The sequence below is a fragment of the Microcaecilia unicolor genome, chromosome 2, assembly GCF_901765095.1.
Source record: "Microcaecilia unicolor chromosome 2, aMicUni1.1, whole genome shotgun sequence".
In the NCBI taxonomy this organism is placed as follows: domain Eukaryota; kingdom Metazoa; phylum Chordata; class Amphibia; order Gymnophiona; family Siphonopidae; genus Microcaecilia; species Microcaecilia unicolor.
This window is the reverse complement of record NC_044032.1, coordinates 463,610,059-463,627,440: the sequence shown is the minus strand read 5'-3', so window position 1 is coordinate 463,627,440 and position 17,382 is coordinate 463,610,059. Positions and strand designations below refer to the sequence as shown.

At 45.7% G+C, this 17,382-nt stretch overlaps 1 protein-coding gene across 1 annotated transcript in view; it reads right to left on the bottom strand.

The window, feature by feature from the left end:
• C2H20orf194 (chromosome 2 C20orf194 homolog) overlaps positions 1 to 17,382 on the bottom strand; it is a 441,211-nt gene that overhangs the window by 369,542 nt on the left and 54,287 nt on the right. Inside the window, exon 2 of the mRNA XM_030190991.1 lies at positions 17,016 to 17,095. Within this exon, the coding sequence (XP_030046851.1) occupies positions 17,016 to 17,095 (80 nt within the window). The remainder of the gene's footprint in view (positions 1 to 17,015; positions 17,096 to 17,382) is intronic.

Below are 17,382 nucleotides of genomic sequence, written 5' to 3'. Positions count from 1 at the left end.
TCTGGAAACTCCTCTTTAGAAAAGGAGGGCAGGAAAATAGGCTGGTTTAGGTGAAACGCTGAAACCACCTTAGGCATGAAGGAAGGCACCGTACGTACCATTACTCCGAACTCTGAGAACTGCAGAAATGGGTCTCGACAGGACAGCGTCTGGAGCTCAGATACCCGTCTCGCCGATGTCACAGCCACCAAAAAGACCGTCTTTAAGGTCACATCCTTCTCCAAAGCTCGCCTAAGCGGCTCGAAGGGCGAACACTGAAGGGCCTTTAAAACTAACCCGAGGTTCCAGGCCGGACACGGAGCAGGCATGGGAGGACGGAGCCAAAGCACCCCTCTAAGAAACCCTGTCACATCCGGGCAAGCAGCCAGAGAGAGGCCAGCGAGCTTCCCTCGAAAACATGCTAAGGCTGCCACTTGAACACGCAGGGAATTATAGGCCAAGCCTTTCTGTAAACCATCCTGCAAAAAGTCAAGTATCGGCGAGACAGAAGCCCGCATGGGTGTAATCGCTTTAGAAGCACACCAAGCCTCAAACTGGCGCCAAATCCTGGCATAAGCCACGGAAGTGGAATGCTTGCGGGCCTGTAGGAGAGTGGAAATGACTTTACCGGAATATCCCTTGTCTCTCAATTGCGCCCTCTCAATAGCCGTGCCGTAAGACCAAAGCGGCAGGCGTCCTCCATGGTCACTGGGCCCTATGACAACAGGTTCGGTACCAGAGGTAACGGCAGGGGATCCTCTACCAGCATCCGCCGGAGGTCCGCATACCACGACCTCCTGGGCAATGAGAACCACCTCTCCTTGGTGGAGCCAAATCCGCAGGAGTACTCGCCCTATCAAGGGCCACGGAGGGAACACATACAGGAGGCCCTGAGGTCAGGGTTGAGCCAAGGCATCCAACCCTGCCGAGCGAGGATCTCTCCGTCTGCTATAGAAGCACGGGACTTTGTCATTTGTGCTTGACGCCATAAGATCCACCATGAGCTTTCCCCATTTGGCACGTATTTGCAGGAATACTTCGTCTGCAAGTTCCCATTCTGCTGGGTCGATTTGATTCCTGCTCAGATAATCGGCTTGCACATTGCTCTGACCTGCAATATGAGCTGCTGACAGAAACTGCAGATGAAGCTCGGCCCAGTGGCAAATCTGTGCGGCCTGCGCTGCTAGTGCTATGCACTGAGTGCCTCCTTGGTGATTTATGTAGGCCACTGCTGTCGTGTTGTCCAACAGAACTCTGACAGCCAATCCTTCCAGGGTCAATTGAAAGGCCAGAAGCGCCTGGAAAATCGCTTTCAACTCCAAGCGATTGATGTACCACTCCGACTCCTCGGGTGTCCAAAGACCCTGGGCATGCCTTCCCCAGCAATATGCACCGCAGCCCTTCAGGCTGGCATCTGTTACCACCAGGCACCAATCGGGGAGCGCTAGCGGCATTCCTCACCGCAGCATGCTGTCTGAGAGCCACCACTCCATACTGAGCCAGGCCGCAGGGAGCCATGTGAGTCTGCACTGATAACCCTGAGATATTGAAGCAGGGAACACTGCAAAGGTCTCAGGTGTGCTCTCGCCCAAGGCACCACTTCCAAAGTGGCCGTCATCGACCCCAACAGCTGGACTATGTCCCAAGCTCGCTGGCGAGGCATCCTCAGGAGCAGACGGACCTGGATCTGAAGCTTGCACCGCCTTTGCTCAGGTAGGAAGACCATCCCTGAGGCTGTGTCGAACCGGACCCCCAAATATTCTAGAGATTGAGAGGGGGTCAGGTGACTTTTGGTCATATTGACGACCCAGCCCAGAGATTGCAGTACTGAGACCACTCTGGCTATAACCTGATGACTCTCTTCTGCAGAGTCTGCTCTGATGAGCCAGTCGTCTAGGTACGGGCGAACCCGGATACCCTCTCGCCTGAGAAAGGCAGCTACTACCACCATTACCTTGGAAAAGGTTCGGGGAGCTGTGGCGAGGCCGAAAGGCAAGGCCCGAAACTGGAAATGTTTTCCCATCACCGCAAAACGCAGAAACCTCTGGTGCGGGAGTCAAATTGGTATGTGCAAGTAAGCTTCTTTCAGGTCCAGAGACGTGAGAAACTCTCCTGGCTGTACCGCCGCTATGACGGAGCGCAGGGTTTCCATGTGAAAATGCCGCACGTTCAGAGACTTGTTGACTTGTTTTAAGTCCAGGATAGGCCGAAAAGATCCTCACCGCGGAAGGATCATCTGGATCCGGTGGCAATCCTGCACCTTCTTCTGGCTCTCCAGACCACGAAGGCCTGCCAGACCCCTCAGAGTCCTCACATCCCAACCACGGGGGGGGGGGGGGCGCCACTCTCTGAAGGGGAATCCACCCTTCTACGCTTGTCTTGTGGCCATCTGTCAGGGGAAAACGAGCCTGATGGTAATCCAAGGCCAGACTCCACTGGAGGGGATACAGAAAACAGGGCCGCAGAGGACCCCTCTGAAAGAGCTCTTTTTAACATGTATGCATTATGCAGCAATAAAACAAATTCAGGGGAAAATGGCTCACCCTGGCCTCCCGGCTCCAGTTCAGAGGAAACAGCTCTTTTATTAGCCTCTACACGAGGCGCCCCTCCAGGCTCAAACCCTTCCACCTCAGTGGGGGTCGCGCCATGCTGCTCCAAAATGGCACCCGTTGACAGCTCCACGGAGCGGGAAAGAACATCGCTCACCATGCTCGGGCCGGCTCTACCGTCTGAAAAGCACGCCTTACAGAGCCCCGCTGCAGACTTGCACTTGCCACAAACGGAACAGCGCTTAACTTTCTCAGCAGCCAACGCTGAAAAACGGCGCAAATTCAAAATGGCAGATTCGTGTCAAAATCGTCCCGAACGCGGGCCCTCCCCGGAGGAGCTACAAAATGCTCTTACCTCACCAGACCGAGTCTCCGAGCTCCGGTCACGCTGCACAATCAGAAGAAAACCTCTTTTCTGGGATCGCAGCACCAAAGTGTGATGCGACTTTTTTTTTTTTTTTTTAACGCTGTGAGGAAAGTTTGAGGCAACAGGGAAAGAGGCAAAATTCCAACTCCGGAGGATCAGTAGCTCGGGAAAGGCAGGGAAAGGGCGAACCTATGTGCTTGCATCCACAGCGTGGGCAAAGACAGGGACAGGGAAAGGGCTAACCTATTTGCCTTTAAAGTGGGCACCATCAGCCACAACACCCCTGCTACAACTGGCAAAAGCACAGGAGCCACCCCAGGCAGATTTTCTGAAGGAGCTTGAACAAGCTGCAACCACCCTGCTGGGGAGATAGAGAATACTGAAGAGGCAGATGGAGCTAGCTGGCCATGAGGCACTATGGTTTTTCAGTGCTCTCTATCTCCCCCTGCTGGTTGATGGACACAACCCACTCGTAATGGATTCATCTGCTTGATGACAAGGAACAGAAAATTGACCTCAAGGCAATAAAGAATTTTCTACACCATTGGGTAACAAATTTCTGTCCTCAAGGCCGCAAACCAACCGAGTTTTCAGGATTTTCACAATGAACAGCCATAAGATCTATTTGGAAACACTGCATGCAAATAAATATCATACATATTTGTTGTGGAATTCCTCAAATTCCAACTGGGCTGCAGCTCTAAATCAGCCTAACATGTCCACTTAGCATACTTCAAAACAATCCAAGCAATGCACCAAAGCAGGGGATTAGGAAAAAATCAGTTTAATGTAAAATATAAACTATAACCACAGATTACACAGTAAACCAGGAGTTTTAACTTCCAACTCAATCATGGGGTCAAATAATCTGTTTTGTTTTTCTCCACAGCAATATAGCAAAGTTACTCACCTGTAGCAGGTGTGGATACGTAGTACCACTGATGGGTGACATACAGCCGAGACTGGCACAGATGCTGTCCAATGTTTTAAACATCTAGAAAGTATTTGGCAGTGCTGACCGTGCATATGTGCACATCTTCCTGCCTGCTTCAGTCTTGCAGGACCAGGCAGTTGAATACAAAAGCTTATGGAATACAACTCTTAGGGGAGATAGGAGGATATGTAGCAATATGTATTCTGCTGTCCTTTGAGAGTACCTGCTACAGGTGAGTAACTTTGCTTTATCCAAGAACAAGCAGAATGGCATATAATCACGGATGGGAATCCCTAGCTACCAGGCTCACCGAAAACAACAAAGGGGCATGGGGGGCCTCTAAGAAGGGGGGAGGGGGTGAAGGTACAGCCTTAACATAATAAAAAAGGGCCTAGGGGGATGGAGTTGGATTCTACACCCCAAATATTTTCTGCAGGCCTGTCAAACCAAACTGGCTATCACATCAGGAATCTTGCTATAGGGAATAATGAGATGTGAATGTGGGGACAGAAAACATATTGGAACTTTGAAAATCTCCTCAATGGAGGCTGATCTCAAATGGGCTACCGATGCAGCCATGGCTCTCACATTGTGAGACATGGCATGACCCTTGAGAACTACTACTACTACTACTACTATTTAGCATTTCTATAGCGCTACAAGGCATACGCAGCGCTGCACAAACATAGAAGAAAGACAGTCCCTGCTCAAAGAGCTTACAATCTAATAGACAAAAAATAAATAAAGTAAGCAAATCAAATCAATTAATGTGAACGGGAAGGAAGAAAGTAGGGTAGGTGGAGGTGAGTGGTTACAAGTGGTTATGAGTCAAAAGCAATGTTAAAGAGGTGGGCTTTCAGTCTAGATTTAAAGGTGGCCAAGGATGGGGCAAGACGTAAGGGCTCAGGAAGTTTATTCCAGGCGTAGGGTGCAGCGAGACAGAAGGCGCTAAGTCTGGAGTTGGCAGTAGTGGAGAAGGGAACAGATAAGAAGGATTTATCCATGGAGCGGAGTGCACGGGAAGGGGTGTAGGGAAGGACGAGTGTGGAGAGATACTGGGGAGCAGCAGAGTGAATACATTTATAGGTTAGTAGAAGAAGTTTGAACAGGATGCGAAAACGGATAAGGAGCCAGTGAAGGGTCTTGAGGAGAGGGGTAGTATGAGTAAAGCGACCCTGGCAGAAGATGAGACGGGCAGCAGAGTTTTGAACCGACTGGAGAGGGGAGAGGTGACTAAGTGGGAGGCCAGCAAGAAGCAGATTGCAGTAGTCTAAACGAGAGGTGACAAGGGTGTGGATGAGGGTTTTGGTAGAGTGCTCGGAAAGAAAGGGGCGGATTTTACGGATGTTGTAAAGAAAGAAACGACAGGTCTTGGCGGTCTGCTGGATATGAGCAGAGAAGGAGAGAGAAGAGTCAAAGATGACCCCAAGGTTTCGAGCTGAGGAGACGGGGAGAATGAGAGAGCCATCAACAGAAATAGAAAACAGGGGGAGCGGGGAGGTGGGTTTGGGGGGGAAAATGAGAAGCTCGGTTTTGGTCATATTTAATTTCAGGTGGCGTTGAGACATCCAGGCAGCAATGTCAGACAAGCACGCTGAAACTTTGGTTTGGATGCAAGGTGAGATATCAGGGGTAGAAAGGTAGATTTGGGAGTCATCAGCATAGAGATGGTAGGAAAAGCCATGGGATGAGATTAATGAACCAAGGGAAGAAGTGTAGATAGAAAAGAGGAGGGGACCAAGAACAGAACCCTGAGGTACGCCGACAGGCAAAGGGATAGAAGTAGAAGAGGATCCACCAGAGTGAACACTAAAGGTGCGGAGGGAGAGGTAGGAAGAGAACCAGGAAAGGACAGAGCCCTGGAATCCAAGTGAGGACAGGGTATCGAGAAGTATGCTGTGATCGACAGTGTCAAAAGCAGCGGAAAGATCAAGAAGAATGAGGATGGAATATTGACCTCTGGATTTAGCCAGTAGTAGGTCATTGGAGTCTTTAGTAAGCGCAGTTTCGGTTGAGTGGAGAGGGCGAAAACCAGATTGTAATGGGTCAAGAATAGCATGTGAGGAGAGAAAATCAAGGCAGCGGCGGTGAACAGCACGCTCAAGTAATTTGGAGAGAAAAGGAAGGAGGGAGATGGGTCGGTAATTAGAGGGACAAGTAGGGTCAAGTGAAGGCTTCTTAAGGAGAGGTGTGACCACAGCATGTTTAAAGGCAGCAGGGACAGTCGCAGTGGAAAGTGAGAGGTTGATAATGTGACAGATAAAAGGAATAAGAGTAGGAGAGATGGCATTAAGAAGGTGGGTGGGAATGGGATCAGAGGAACAGGTGGTACATTTTGAGGAAGAAAGGAGAAGTGTAGTTTCCTCAATAGTAACTTCAGGAAAGGAGGAAAGGGAATGAGGGGAAGGAGATAGAGGGGAACGGACTAGTGGAGGGAGAGGTGGTGAGGTAGAGAAAGCAAGGTTTATCTTTTGAACCTTGTTGTGAAAGAATTCAGCAAGGGTCTGAGGAGATAATGAAGGGGGAGTTGGGGGAGGGGGCACCTTGAGGAGAGAGTTCAATGTGGTGAAGAGAAGTCGAGGATTAGAGCCAAGAGAGTTGGTCAGTTGGATATAATAATCCTGTTTGGCACGTAAAAGAGCAGATTGGAAGGAGGTCAGCATGAACTTAAAGTGTAAGAAATCAGCAAGGGCCCGAGATTTCCGCCAGAGACGTTCGGCGGAGAGGGTACAGGAACGTAGGTAGCGGATATTAGAAGTCAGCCAAGGTTGGGGTTTTGTACGCCTTACAGGGCGGGTCATCAAAGGTGCAAGAGTGTCTAAGGCAGAGGATAGAGTATAGTTGTAAGAAGAAACAGCCTCGTTGACAGACGTGGATGGTGCCACAGTAGAGAGAAGGTTTGAAACATGGGAGGATAGAGATGAAGGGTCAATATCGTGAAGATTCCTAGATAAATTAGATAGGATAGGACGGGACTGGGAGGGAGGAGATTTAAGTGTGAAAGTTATAAGATGGTGATCAGAGGAGGGATGATCAGAGGCAAGGAAACTAGAAGGTGAACAGTTGGAGGAGAAGATGAGATCAAGACAGTGACCATTTTGATGAGTGGGGGAGGTGGAGCATAGTTGGAGATTAAAGGACGACGTTAAAGCGAGTAACTTGGAAATATAAGAGTTGGAAGGATCATTAGCAGGAATATTAAAGTCACCAAGGATGAGAGAGGGGGAGGAAGGATCATGGAAGAAGGCAAGCCAGGCGTCAAAGTCACTGAGAAAGGATGAAAGGGACTTATTAGGGGGACGATAAATGACCGCTATTCGAAGAGGCAGAGGAGAGAAAAGGCGGATAGAGTGGACTTCAAAGGAGGAAAAACAGTGAGATTGAGGTGGAAGAAGGGGTTGAAATCTGGAGGAGGGAGAGAGAAGTAGTCCAACACCGCCCCCACGGCCAGCAGGGCGAGGAGTATGTGAAAATAGATAACTGCCATGGCATAGGGCTGCGACTGAAGCAGAGTCATCAGGGCAGAGCCAGGAGAAACAGCCCAGTCTGGGCATAAGTGAAGAAGATGCAGTCTACTACCCAACTGGACAAAGTACATTTACTGATGGCTGCCCCCATCCTGTTTGGGTCAAAGGAAAAGCTGGATGGACTGACTATGGTATTTAGTCTGCTCCAGATAGAAGGCCAAGGCTCTGCAGATTGGTTTCTCTGAGGAGGGCATTGGGAAGAATGTTGGCTAGACAACTGACTGGTTAAGATGGAATTCTGTAAGCCGCATTGAGCCTGCCATGAGTGGGAAAGCGCGGGGTACAAACGTAACAAAAAAAAAATTCCAACCCCACCTAAGGAACGAACTTGGGATATGTGTGCAGAACTACCTGTTATGATAAAACGTAGCTACTGGGTCCTGGAGCTCACAGACAGTGTGCTGAAGTAACTGTCACCAAAAACAAGACATTCCAGGTGAGGAACTTCAAGTGACAGGAGTCCAGAAGCTCAAAAGCAGATTTCATGTTTGTGGTTTGTTTCTTTTTTTTATATATATGTATCTTTATTAGTTCAAGGAACAGGTACAACCACACCAACCGCTGTACGAAACTGCTGCATTACAATAACATGAAAATACAACAATGAACGACATAGAAATCTCATAGAGAGGAAATGTCCCCTCCCCCAAACAGAGTTTTGTATAATCCCACCACCACCCAACATTCACATAATGACTCTTCACTCTGAGTTTGTCATAAGTACTGCCACACTGGGACAGACCAACGCATCCTGTTTCCAAAAGTGGCCAATCCAGGTCACAAATACCTGGCAAGATTACCCCCCCCCCCCCCCCCCCCAAAAAAAAAAAAAAAGTTCAATACATTTTATGCTGCTTATCCAAGAAATAAGCAGTGGATTTTCACCAAGTCATTTTAATAATGGTCTACGTACTTTTCCTTTAGGAAGCCGTCCAAGGTAAAATTAGTTCTTAGCTGATAATTTTCTTTCCATTAGTCCCATCAGATCAATCCAGAGACTTGTGGGTTATGTCCCTCCACTAGCAGGTTGGATGGAGAGAACACGAAGTTCGCCCCTAGAGGGCATGTGCAGCCAGCCTAACTTCAGTATACGATACCAAAGCAGTAAGAAATCATTTGAACAATAGTTCACTCTCCCGCCTCTCGAAAGCAGCATATAATCTGAAGGAAAACCTCCAAGTTGCTCCACAGTAACAACTGTTTTCTAATAACTTGTTTAAACCAAAACTTACAGACTAACAGAAGAACGTAAACAGAAGCAACAGCAACCATACCAAAACCTTCCATATATACATCATGCAGAGTCAGCTAACATGAACCCTAAGGAGGGCCTCTGGATTGATCTGATGGGACTAATGGAAAGAAAATTATCAGGTAAGAACTAATTTTACCTTCCATTGTGTCCCCAGATCAATCCAGAGACTTGTGAGATGTACCAAAGCAATCCTCAAGAAGGGTGGGATCGAACTCTCCCGGAAGACAAAACAGAAGCACCAAAAAGCGCATCCCGATGCGTAGCGACATCTAGCCGGTAATGTTTAGAAAAAGTATGAACAGACGCCCAAATAGACGCTTTACAAATGTCCTCCAATGGTACCAGTCGGTACTCCGCAAATGACGCAACCTGAGCCCTAGTCGAATGCGCTCGAATCTGAAGAGGAAGAGGCTTCCCCATGGAAAGGTAAGCAGACCCGATCGCCTTCCGAAGCCAGCGAGTGATTGTAGCTTTAGAAGCCATATCTCCCTTTTTGTGTCCAGCAAACAGGACAAACAGATGAAAGGACTTCCGGAAGGAATTAGTCGCTTCCAAATAGGCCATCAGGGCCCTTTTTACATCCAAACACCGCAACTGATGAAAATCTTCTGGGTAATCTTCCCGCTTGAAGGCCAGCAAATTCACTTCTTGCTTGATGTGAAAACGAGAGATCACCTTTGGTAGAGAGGATAGCACCGTACGAATCGAGACCCCTGCACGACAGAGCCTGAAGAAGTTCTGATACCCTTCTGGCCGAAACCATTGCCACCAAAAACACCGTCTTCAATGTCAGATCCTTCAAAGACGTCTTACAGATTGGCTCAAACGGAACCCGCTGAAACGCCCGCAGTACTAGGTTCAGATTCCATTCCGGCACCACCGGCACTCAAGGCGGTCTAGCATAGCTAACATCTCGGAGAAAACGAACTACATCCGGATGAGAGGCCAACGAACGACCACCTAAGCGGCCTCTAAAACAGGCCAATGCCACCACCTGTACCTTAAGAGAGCTTAATGACAGCGCCTTCTCAAACCCCTCCTGCAAAAAGACTAGAATAGTCATGAGAGGGGCCAACTCCGGCGAGATGCCTGATGACTAACACCAAGATACAAAGGTTCACCAGACCCTAGCATACACCGAAGAAGTAGATCACTTGCGCGCCTGCAACATCGTCCCAATCACCGACTCAGAATATCCTTTGCGTCTGAGTGGCGACCTCTCAACAGCCAAGCCATAAGACCAAATGGGATGGGATCCTGCATGATCACTGGTCCCTGAACCAGAAGATCTGGAATGTTCGACAGCCTCAACTGTTAGTCTATCAACAGACGCACTAAACCCGCATACCAAGGACGCCTGAGCCAATCCAGAGTCTTGACACATGGATCTATAAAGAAAATGGAGGATTACACACTACTGTATATCATAAACCCACTGACCGAAATACCTTGTTATTATTTAATAGTCATCATCTTCACAGACTAAAATGGTCTTTGCCCATTGGACAATTCCTACGTTTACATAGAATATGTTTGACAGACAGCGCATTTAAACAACAGGCAACTGAGTTGTCGGATAAACGTTGGGTGCGTGGGTATTCGGTGCCTTGCATTCGACAGGCTTAGAAACGAGCCTGGTACGCCCAACGTTCTCTACTGTTAGTAGATAAACCCAAAGAGCAAATGAATAAAATGGTCTGTGTTTTGGGATTTTTCACTCTGGCACAAATGTCACGGGCTCTAGCTCAAATCATTCACAATAGCTCTAGTACTATCTGAATGTTTTTTGGTTCAGAGAAAAGCCTTCAGAAACCTCAGACACTTCGTCTTGGGTTTTAAACGCTGTTACTATGTTTATAATGTTGTATTCAGTGTTCAGTTTCTATCATTGGGCAAAAACTCTGCTGATTTACAAATCTCATGTGGAAAGTAAACTTCTTTCCTCAATGTCAAATGAAACACTTAGCTTTCAATATAATATCACAAAGAGTTTTAAGCTTTCAACATCAAAAAAACACTTAGCTTCAATGTTCCAGAGTTCAGGATCCAGCAATAGGTTTTAGAGTTCAACAGGGCCACCGTTTCACACTTATACGGCTTCGTCAGGAACTATGCTGGTACAAATCCGATATTTGAGTCTCGGAACTTTGTTCTCAAAATGGCGTCAGCCACTTGTATTAGATTACTAATTTGCTCTAGCCAGTACTGCAGTCTTCTAGTAGATTTTCCACTCTGGCCCCTCAGGTGGCTCGATTAATATATAGACATTGGCAAGTTCTCACTTTTCATCCAATTTTTTCATAGCAACCATGCATTGCTTACACACGGGAACGCAATTTAAGAGATCATTTAGTACATACCACCATGGTTCTGGAGATCCATTCTACAGGAGAAGGATCACATCAGCCTTGTGGTGAATGCCAATTTTGTACTCAGACCACAACTATGAAAGAATGGACATACAGGGCAATGCAGCAGACATATAAACTAAGCCATAATACCACGTGCTTGTCATCTTTTGTAGTATATACCATCAGGCAGATGAAAATTCGATTCACGGAACACAAGAGTCGATTGGCAACAAATACTGTCACTGCTCCCATCGTGGCTCATTGTGAGCAATTTCAACACAGATTTACTGATCTACGATGGTTCATTATAGATCACGTTTCAGAGTCTCGTATGGGAACCGATCGGGCAGCAGTTTTAGCCCGTCGGGAACAATGATGGATTTTTAGATTACAAACCATTAGCCCTAAAGGACTAAATGAGAGCATTGAATGGAATACTATTATTTGACTTCTATCCATCTGTATAATGCTAATAATTTTTTTTGAATTTTTTTTTGAGTTCATAGGCTTTTATAAAGTGTGTACAGAAAATTCTTTTACATAAAGTTTTTTTCTTGTAGTGACGTCATTAAAGACACTTCCGGTGTGAGGCTTTAAGACGGGCGCGTATATAAGCTACAATAACAAATGTCAGGAGCGTCTTGCAGTGTTATTTATATAAAGAAGGTGTGGAGAACGGCCTTAACCCTAGTCCCTGAAGAAAGTACTTGAAACCCGTGGAGTCGGGCGGTTTCAGGGGAAGGCAGCTGGACATTCACAATTCTGCCCTCATTTCCAGCGAGGCAGTACAAAGAAAGATAAGTGCATTGTGATTGGAATAATTACGCCATTCTTGTAACATTTAATGATTTTTGGTGCTGGTTGAAACACTATAAAGTATCATGAAAAGATACTATATTAATAGCACTTTTGTGGTTTTGGAAACAAAAAAAATAAAAAACTTAAAAGAGTAACCCAATGAAAGAAGTGCTATACCACCAGACAGCAGTACACCTGACTGCCCAAGAGAGTGGGTAAATCTGAGGGTACTCTGTAAAAATATAAAAATGAATGGCTGTAATACATGAGATATTGAAGTATTTTTTGTATAGGTAGCAGTGATCCTGGTTCTAGTAGTGGACATATATAATATTAAGATACCAGAGACAATAGGATATCTATATTTCTTGTTCTGTTGGTAGGGTTCTAAGGTGAGCACAAATAAGAGCGAGGATAGGGAGTAGCCTTGGCATGTTTGAGGCATATATGCTACAAAAAAAAGACATCTTAACCCTCTCTGTACAGTACCTGCCACCTCAACAAAACGCCCCTCAAGATCCTGATACAATTTATGTAAAGCAAACTTTAGTTTTAAATGCTCTGCGTTCTCAAGTATGCTACATCAGTGTGCTGTCTTTTGAGCAGCTGCAACAGTCAGGTTCTCTTAATAGGTGAGTGGACTCCATCCATATTAAGGGATTTTTAAATTAGCCAATCCCCCTACATGGAATACAATAGTGCAATCTACAAAACAGCAAAAAGTGAGATACCGGCGGGGCCTCCCGACCTAGCCTGTCCCACCCCCACACCAAGCAACAGCCACCCTCAGGAAAGGGCACCAAATGAGCTGCACCCCATAGGGGTTCACTATGCAGAAAACAGAAGGAAAAGCAGTATATAAGGGTAAATAACACTTCAGCTCCCAGGGTTCTGGCCCCCCCCCCCCGAAGCCCCTGCAACCCCTCCCCTTCAGAACTCAATCAACAGTCCCCCCCCCCCCACTAGCACACACACAAACCATACCAAGTTCCTAACATATATCCAACTCCACTCAACAAACACTAGCCCTTCCCTCCCACCCCCACGCTTACAAGCAGCAACGAGAAAACATCTCCCAGATTATATGGAAACAGAACAAAATCTGGAAATTGAAAAAAAAAAAAAAAGCATGTCTAGACCAGAGCTACTACTCTTATGTCCCAATACAAACAGGAGAAAAAAAAGAAGCTGACATCTGGGCCTCCCCCGCTCCATGTAAGAGGCCAGTCATAACAGCAGTGTAGGCCCATCTTCCTTCTTTGGTCCAAGACTTTGGCCGAGAAATCCTGAAACAGGAGAACCTTGACTCCTTGATATACAACTTTAAAAGGCCTAGCGCCAAGTAGACTAACTTTATCATTTTCTGCATAATTCAGCACTTGCACCATTAAAGGCCAGGGTTGTGTATTACTTCCTTGAGCGCACCCTTGTGGTGCGCATGTTTCATAATCATGGAGGAACTTTGAGATGCAAGACCCAGCTTATGCGGCAGCCATCGCTCAATAAAATCCAGCAGTTCTTTGTCCTTCACAGTTTCAAGAAGGCCAATGATATGGATATTATATCTTCCCCTCTTTTCCTGGTCCTCAGCACACTGCAATAGGGTCCTGCATTGCAATTCCATGCCTTCCACTTGGTCTTACTGGTGGGAGATGCAGTCTTCGGCCTGCTGTAATCACAAGCCTCTTTCCAAGTTTTCTTTGATGTCATCAGAAGAGGCCTGTAATTTGGAAAGCCCATCATCCAGGACTGCCGTGAGCTGTTTGGTGAGCTACTGGACCGCTTCCTCCTGCAAAGTCACAACGGCACATCTGCCAGGCCTGCATCATCTTGGGGCTCATATGGAGCACGCGTTCCTTCCCCACCCACAGGGTCTCTCTCAGCATGCTGCGCAGCACCTGTATAAACAAGCTCAGAATTACTACAAAGTGACCTCCCAGTTAAATGCTGGCCATTCAAGCGATTCTGAGCAGTCTGGAATGCGGTAAGAAAATAAATTACATGATTTTGAAGTGCGGGTGGAGTGGAGCGGAGCGGAACTGTTGGGCATCTGCTTAGTTTTGCAGCATCACATGACACCCCATCACCACCAAAAAGAAGCTTTCATTAGCTGGGAAAGGACAACATTGATATTCCAAGACACTGCATGGGCTTCAACAACATCAAGTCCCTCATAAACTAAACAACCAAGGGCTGAACAAAGATGGGCTTCACATCCACATGGTAATAAGCACCAACTGCATTAAGGTGAACCCTTACAGAGTTGGTTTTAAGACCAGACTCAGGGAGGTGCAGAAGGTATTCAAGCAGTTTTTGTCAAGGACAGGAAAAAGGTTCTAGGACCTTGCCCTCACACCAGACAGCAAGCCTCTTCCATTTAAATCCATTATAACATTCTAATGGAAACGCTCCTAGAAGCAAGCAAAATTTGGGACACTATCTGGAAGGCCCAAGGTATCCACTTCTAGCCTCTCAATATCCAACCCATGAGGGCTAGAAACTGAAGATTGAGAGGTAGAAGAGTTCTGGATGATAAGAGTCAAAAAGCACACCGGTCTCCATGGCTTCTCACAAGCTAGTTTCAGGAGCAGGGAAACAAAATCTGCCTCAGCCAGTAAGGTGCAATGAGGATCCTGGTCCATTGATCTTGCTTGAGTTTCAGGAGAATTTTCACTAAGAGATGAATTGGAGAATACATGTAGAAAAGACCCTTCATCAATCGAGGAGAAAAGCATCCGTGGTAGTCTGCTACATAACCCTAGTCTGTAGTACTTTGTTGGTTTGGTGAATGGCAAAGAAGTCCAACAAGGGGATGCCCCACTCTTGGAAAATCTTCCAGGCTATGTTGAGGAACCACTTGTGAGGTTACATGACCCAACTCAGCCTGTCTTCCAGAAAAGTGGCTCTAAGAATCATCCCGTTGAAGATGGCCAAGTTCCACATTCCGACTGCTTCCCGACACAGAAGGTATGAGCCCTTACCTCCCCCCCCCCCCCCCAACCAACTGCTTGTTACAGTAATGCACTGCAACCTGGTTGTCCATTTGAATGAGGGTTATTTGGTTTACCATCATATCTCTGAAAGCCTTTAGAGCATTCCTAATCGCTCTAAGCGCAAGAAGGTTGATCTGACATTGCTGCTCCTGAGCAGACCACTGACACTGGGTGTGAAAATCATCTACATGAGCTCCCCATCCTAGGTTGGATGCACTGGTCTTCAATGTCTTGTGGGGTGGAGAAAATTGGAATGGTAGTCCCTTGATCTCAAGTGGTCCACCAAGACAGAGATTCCCAAAGGGAAGGTGTGACAGCAATGACACCCACTAGATTCCCCTTGGCTTGAGAACACTGGGAAGATGGATCCATTGAGCCAACCTCATATGGAGTTGCATCAAGGATGTAACATGTATCATGGAGGCCATGTGCCCCAACAATCTCAACATCTGTCGGGCGGATACCTGTTGGCTTTGGCGGACCTGCAGTGCAATAGTAATCATGTTTTATATGCAGTGCTCTGAAAGAAAGGCCCTGGTCTGAACCATATCTAACAAGGCTCCTATGAATTCTAATTTCTGTAGGGGACTGCTTTGATATTTATAAAAAGTGGTATATTAAGTTTTAATAAACTAAACTAGTTGATAATGAACCCTAGTAGCTCCAGGACCCAAATAGTTGTGCACATGGATTCTTGCACTCCATCTCTTGATCAACCAATCTTCCAGGTAGGGAAACACACACACTCCCAGTCTGCATAGAGATGCTATGACTACCGCTAGACATTTTGTTAAGACCCTTGGAGTTAATGGTGTTTCCATACTAAGAATCTCAGACACTCCCTGTGACTAGGATGTACCTGGCAGTATATGAACCACTATGTACAAGAATGATTTGTTATGTTACTTTCATAACTTTTCTACCTTTTGTTTTTATTTTTTAACTGTATAATGCATATGCTCATGTGATGTGATTTTTCTTGGACAATTTTGTTTGTTATTGAGCTTCTAAGTTCTTGTGTTTAACTTGAAATCTCAATAAAAATTCTGAGATTTTAAAAAAAAAAGTAATCTATAAATTCTTAAATAACTATTATACTACAGAACTGTACAATACTCGTCTGTACAACCACAGCACATGCGCCACTACATAAAAAACAGCTTTGCAGCTGTTCAATTCTGGTCGCCGCATCTCAAAAAAGATATAGTGGAATTAGAAAAGGTGCAGAGAAGGGCGACGAAAATGATAAAGGAGATGGGACGAGCTCCCTATGAGGAAAGGCTAAAGCGGCTAGGGCTCTTCAGCTTGGAGAAAAGGCGGCTGAGGGAATATATGATAGAGGTCTATAAAATAATGAGTGGAGGTGAACGGGTAGATGTGAAGTGTCTGTTCACGCTTTCCAAAAATACTAGGACTAGGGGGCATGCGATGAAGCTACAATTTAGTAAATTTAAAACGAATCAGAGAAAGTTTTCTTCACTCAACGTGTAATTAAACTCTGGAATTCGTTGCCAGAGAATGTGGTAAAGGTGATTAGCTTAGCCCGGCTTCCTAAAGGAAAAGTCCATAGACCGTTATTAAATGGACTTGAGGAAAATCCACTATTGCTGGGATAAGCAGTATAAAATGTTTTGTACTTTTTGGGGATCTTGCCAGGTCAGGTATTTGTGTCCTGGATTGGCCACTGTTGGAAACAGGATGCTGGGCTCGATGGACCTTTGGTCTTTCCCAGTATAGCAATACTTATGTACTTATGTAATTATACACCTGTTTCCTGTTAAATACTTTTTTCTTCCTTTCTTCATGATCTTAATTATATGCTGTTAATAAATAAATGACCTCTTCAATTAGGGTTGGAGGTGCTTTGAAGGCAAACTAAAATCATTTCTTTCAGGAGTACGTTTGATAACAGATCATATTGGCTTTGGGAAATGCAGTATACATTTACCTTGCAATTATATTTCTCCCAATAAGGAATAAAGAGCTAAAATACACCTGCTTAAAAAGTGTAAACAAGAAAAAGCAACTTTTGGTTGTGTCCCAACATTAAAGCAGTCTGGACGCAGATTTATAGTCATATATCACACATATGGCATACTAGACAGCATGTTACTTGATCAAAGTTGTACATTTTCTGTTATCTATATAGCATTTTCCAATAAAATATTTCTTTAAAAAAAAAAGACCTCCTCAATTTCTACCTGTAATTTTATAACCAAATAAAAATATATTCTTTAAAAGCTCATACACACAAAAACTAACCTAGAATACAAAGGATTCCATCTGGTCTAGATTTACTGCTCTTCGTCAAGATGGCTTGAATTTGTCGAAGGCGACTGCAGCTAAAAGATAATGAGACACAGTGATTATTTTAATAATTACAAAATTAAACAATGTGTTCAACATTCAAAATGTATACAGTGAAGATACTTAGCTGTAGCAGATATTCTCTGAAGGCAACAAGCCACTTATTCTTACATGTGGGTGACTCCACAACGCCTGATGTGGAAATGCTGCCCAGTATACTCTACCTTAAGAGCTCAAGGCAACGCTCCCACCATGCATGCATAAGTGCCTTCCTACCCGATTCGCGAGCACGGGACCAATTAGTACTATAACATACCTAAAT